We start from the raw sequence: 5,500 nt of genomic DNA, 5'->3' as shown, positions 1-5,500 counted from the left end.
GTAAATAATGTTAAGCTGTTATTAGTACCAAGTTTATGAAACCGAATTGTTTTATTACAAAAATATATACCCAGGAAAGTTATTTTTACACAGAAGGCAAAAACTTTAATCTAAAAATTAGCTAAAATGTTATATCATGAAATTAGCATTATAACCAGTAGATGGCAGCAGAGGATCACTCATCAGCTCAGCTGACATTTCCACTCCCTAGTTTTTGTGACATCTTGCTTTTGGATTTATTATAAAATTACTATTATACCATTTTTTTGTACTTTTACTGTACTAAAGTAAGTATACGGTAGAAGCTGATATATATTCAGCCAACACAGTTGCTGCTGAATTTACTCTGCATCACTTAATGCACAGCTCTATTTTGACATCGGCTTGTCAGATAATTAATTCCGTCCATTTCTACAATATTTATCACTGTCAATGACTCGCGGATCAATTTAGCGGATTCACTCGCGTAATTTTTTACACTTGTGTTATTTGTCATCCCTGAAACAGACTAACAAAACTTTTCTTCAAAATTTAAATGGATTATGTGAGAAACCTTTTTTCTTGTTATAATGGGAAGATCTTTGAGCGCGTAGAACTCTGTAAACTTGTGAAAACTATTAGTTCAGAGCAGATTCTGACTAACCTACAGTAAACACCTCTGATCTGATGTGCATGACGCGTCGCTATCGAAATGATAAGATGACACGTATAGATTATTTAATATTGCGTTTTTGTATAATTACCATTGCCATTGACACAATATATCATCAAAAAAAAACAAAAAAAAAACAAGCCATTTCAAGTACTCTTGGGGGCCCCCTGGTGGCCACGGGGCCCTAAGCAGCCGCTTAGTTCTCTTATGCCTTGGGCCGGCTCTGCTGTGTGGTATCGGCTTTTAGTATCGGGGCATTTTTACGAGTACGAGTACAGGATACCAGTATCAGTATCGCTGCAACCCTACTTTTAGGATTTCCAAAATTTGTCTCAGACGGCCAAATCGTGGCCAAAATCGTACAGTGTGGACCTGGCTTAATTAAACTGCTGATTCAACTCCGCTCCTTAGTAGAGCATCCGAGACCTAAAATGAATGGGTCAGATAAGGGAAACATCAGAATGTGTAGTGTTGGTGTGCCTCCAGGAACACTGGCTCGTAGCTTGCCAACGGCTCAAATTTAAACAAACACGGGACAGGCACTTTAACGTAGGGCTGCACAATTCATCTAATTTCTAATCGCGATTACAATTATGGATGCCACAATTACATAATCGTTCAAAGTCCACTTATGTTATTCTGCGTGCTTTAGATGTTTTTTTTCTTTCTACATGTTATCTTAAGGGTTTTCCCATTGTTTTAGTTTTAGTATAACATTATAATACCATTCATATTTTTACTTTTTTATAATTTAAAGAAACCAATCTGATGTATAGTTGACATTTGAGGCTTAATACTATAGAAAAGCACTAAAGGTTTTTCAGTTAGTGTTTTCAGCTTGTTTATTTAAATACAGCATGCATCAAACAATGGTATAAACATCATTCAAGGGAATAATCGACAATTATGATTTTGGTCATAATCGTGCAGCCCTACTTTAACGCAACAGATGTAACAAGCTACACATGTAGCAAATAGCTTTTTCTTGCCTAAACAGTAGAACAACTAAATCCTTCCTAGCAAATCTATAACATATATATATATATATATATATATATATATATATATACTGTATATCCAGGAAATATTAATGTAAACAACAGAGAGCGGGTCTTCAGTAAACACTTACAATGCCGTCTCCACTGACTGATCGCTTCTGACACAAACGTGACTATAACCTTATAGGACTAAAGACTGGAAATATGACCATTTAAAAACTGATGGGGATGAGAATGTGAACAAGAACAAGTCAGTTACATGATAGAGATTTTAATCAGACGCTGAGTGGAGATGAGTGAGAAAACAAATCTAACAAATGACAGTTCATTCTCTTTTTAAATGCTGCTGTTGTTAAAGCTAACAAAGGTATAAAGTGACAATAATGAATTAAGATTCTATAAGAATCATAAGAAATCTGCATGTTAACATACAGAAATGAAAAGTATGGCTCAAATGTCATCAAGGTGCTGCTGTCTCTGCGTGTACAATAAGCTGACAGATGTTGGAAGAGAGAAAGGCAGAGCTGCAGAAAGCTGAAGTCGTGTCCGTCTGACGTCTGTGGACCGTTTCAAGCTCAGAGCTCCAGCAGCGTCCCATCATGCAGCTCTTCTCTGTGCTTTCTGCTGCTCATCTGTAGGTCAGATCTGTGACAGGAGTCCTCCTCTGTGGAGTAAACGCCCGAGTCTCCGCTGCCGTGCCGGCCGTGTGTGCTGGAGTCCTGTTCCTCAGCGTTTGAGTGCTCATCCACCGCCACAGCGTCCAGCTCAGCACTGACCATGACCAGCATCTCACACACAGTCTCTGGAGACTCAGGAGCCAGCAGCTGCGGCTTCTCCGAGTCACTTAACCACAGCTGGAGAGACAGAGAGAGAGAGAAGTCAGTCCTGTTTGTAGATTCATATTCAAGACCACGACCAAGACTTACTCACTCCATCCTTGGTTCTACCCACTGGTAGCTGATTCGATAAATGATAATAATCGGGACTCTGTATCGGTGGATACTCAGTATTCAATGACTTGGATTTCATGGGGGGCTCTAAAAACCTGATTAAAACATCCTGAACATATATACAGTGGGTACGGAAAGTATTCAGACCCCCTTAAATTTTTCACTCTTTGTTATATTGCAGCCATTTGCTAAAATCATTTAAGTTAATTTTTTTCCTCATTAATGTACTATTATTATTAATTATTATTATTAATAAGTAAATAAACTAAACTTTTTGGGTGATTCTTTCTGTACACTCTGTATATATATATATATATATACACATATAATATACACACACACACATATATATATATATATATATACTGTATATGTGTGTGTGCGTGTGTATCTATAAACAAACAGATAAATCATTCACGAGATGTTTTTAGAAGGCGAAATCCTTTATAACACCTGTCATTCTTTATGACACTGACCTTGTTCATTTGACATGTCTGTGATTTGTTTTCTCCATTAATAATAGTGTGAAATCTTTAGCATTTGTAGATGATTTTACGGACCGTGTACTGTTTTTCATATAGATAGTTCTTTCCGATCTTAATCATATGTAAATAGTACCTCCGGAGCGATAATTTGTCACTTATAGCGTGGGAGCAGCAGCAGGCCGTCAAGAACCATCTGCTGACCAAAAGGGTACATGAAATAACTGCTATGGATTCTGTTTAATCTTATCACCTTAACATTTGGTTGTTCCCACTTGAGTCTACCGAAGATGTGGGAACGGAAGGCTATCACTTTCATTGTTATCCGCAATTTACATTTAAAACGAAACTTAATTTACATGTTGAGCGGGAAGATGAACGTAATACAGTATAAAATGATTGAGATTAGGATGTTCAGGGTTCAGTCTGACTCCGTTGAACCCAAGGTACTACATGTACTTTGTCACTACTATTCTGTAATAAAAGTTATTCTTCATCAAGATCTTCGACGTCTTCACTTTTTCTTACGTATCTGTGACCAATATTTTATATGCAGATTGATTTCTCCTCTCTAAACTGTTTCTGAAGCGCGCTCTCTCATCACCGTGAATATGACGTATCACAACAACACTACAGAGACCTGAGGAAAAGCGGGGATTAAAGTCCAAAACCTGACTTGAAATAACCTAACAAATCAATCGGGGCTAAAGCGGTTCCATTAACGACAAATTAAGTTCACACAATCTCACTAATTTGTGCACGCTTATTTTTAAGCAGCTAAATGTCGATCATGGATCAAATCGATCCACCATCGCAAACAGCGAATATATCTGTGCTGTTTAATGTATTTGAGACATTGTGTTTTCCTCAGTGCATAACTGACACGTCACAGGTATATATTTCATCTGTAAATGTCAGAAAGTCATGCAAACATCCATTTTGCTGTCAGGAGCGGGCGAGGCTTACACGAGTGAACGAGCGCTGCTGCACGCATGCACGCTAAACAGTCAGAGCACAATCGAATAGTAGCACAATAATTCTGAGTAAAATATACATTTTGCTAAAATATTTGTTCTTGGACATTAAATGTGTCTTTTGTAGAATTTTAAACCTACATATAAGTGTATTTTTATTATAGCAGTAACTGTGAAGGGACTATTCTAATAGGTCAAATAGTACAGTACTAATAACTAAGCTCTGATGAGTTAATGTGTTTCTTATACCAGTTAAAATATAGTAATTGTCTTTATTTTCATTTTTAATTCAGTGATTTTAACTTTTAATTTAGTTATTTTAATGCTTTAAAGAGCAATTTTAGATTGTAATGTTCTAGTGTTTTGCTATCTGTTCTGCAAACTATAAAAGGTACATAAATAATAGTATGTGAGAGAGTAGCAATATCATTGGGTTCCTATTAGTCAGTGTTAGAGGAGCTTAGCTTAGCCTGACAGTTAGCCTGCTTTAGACCAGGTTAGTTTCTCAGCATAAGTTGCCACACAGTGACTAAGGTTAATCTATGTTAAGCTTGCTTTATGGAACCAAATAATTTGACAATGAGTCAGACTAACTGAAATAAGCCTGGCTTATTTGGTTAACTTGTTTTATGAAACGGGCCTCGAGGCATTAAAAGTGATCATTTTCTCCATTGCATCGAATCGCATTGTGTTGAATCGAATCGTACTGCATCGTAACAGGGGTGAATCGTATCGCATCGCATCGCTAGCTGCTTCATATGTATCGTTAATGTATCGTATCGTTGGCTATGCATTGAGATGCGTATCGTATTGGCCTAAGTCATGAGATGCACATCTCTAATAGACTTGTGCCGGTATTCGGTAATGCAATATATCACGGTAATGAATATGCAAACAGGCTACATAAAAACTGGACTCTTTAAGAGCCGTTTGTGTGCAAAATAGAACTGCATGATTCTAGATAAATGTAGTTCCCCCCAATGGAAGTTCTCTCATGATTCTGAAAAAGAAAAAAACAAAAAAAAAAAACAAAAAAAACAAACAAACATTAGACAACTAAACAATCACGTGTAATTTATGAATTAATGATTGACTCACTCAAGATGTAGCCTACTTGTTTCATTACTAGATGAATCAGCGTTCTTGAACGAATCTCTTGTATGATTCAAGGACAAATACATTTTAACAGCCCCTTTTCGCCACCTACTGGCGTAACAATGTAATCGATAAATCTTCAGTTGAACATTTCATTTCAAGTGTCAAATTACTTTCAAAAGGTGATTTACTCTATTTTAATCACTACCGTACACATCAGAGTTTATATCTGAACTATAAACTTTTATCCCAGCACTTCTGTGATTTGAATGTTTGTGACACAGAAATAATGACACTGTGTGGCTGAAAAGACTGAAGCCGTTTCATTCATGACAGACAGCTGCTCTCT

At 36.8% G+C, this 5,500-nt stretch overlaps 1 protein-coding gene across 1 annotated transcript in view; it reads right to left on the bottom strand.

Annotated features, from left to right (window-relative positions):
- Positions 1-1,567: 1,567 nt before the first annotated feature.
- The window catches only part of LOC107733036 (interferon alpha/beta receptor 1b-like), a 17,068-nt gene continuing 13,135 nt past the window's right edge, over positions 1,568-5,500 (bottom strand). The window contains exon 5 of the mRNA XM_016544544.1: positions 1,568-2,504. Coding sequence (XP_016400030.1) covers positions 2,226-2,504 — 279 coding nt within the window. The 3' untranslated portion in view covers positions 1,568-2,225. The remainder of the gene's footprint in view (positions 2,505-5,500) is intronic.

This window comes from Sinocyclocheilus rhinocerous, unplaced genomic scaffold (genome assembly GCF_001515625.1).
Source record: "Sinocyclocheilus rhinocerous isolate Xijiao unplaced genomic scaffold, SAMN03320098_v1.1 scaffold2475, whole genome shotgun sequence".
NCBI classification, from domain to species: domain Eukaryota; kingdom Metazoa; phylum Chordata; class Actinopteri; order Cypriniformes; family Cyprinidae; genus Sinocyclocheilus; species Sinocyclocheilus rhinocerous.
This window is presented reverse-complemented; position numbering and strand designations above follow the sequence as displayed.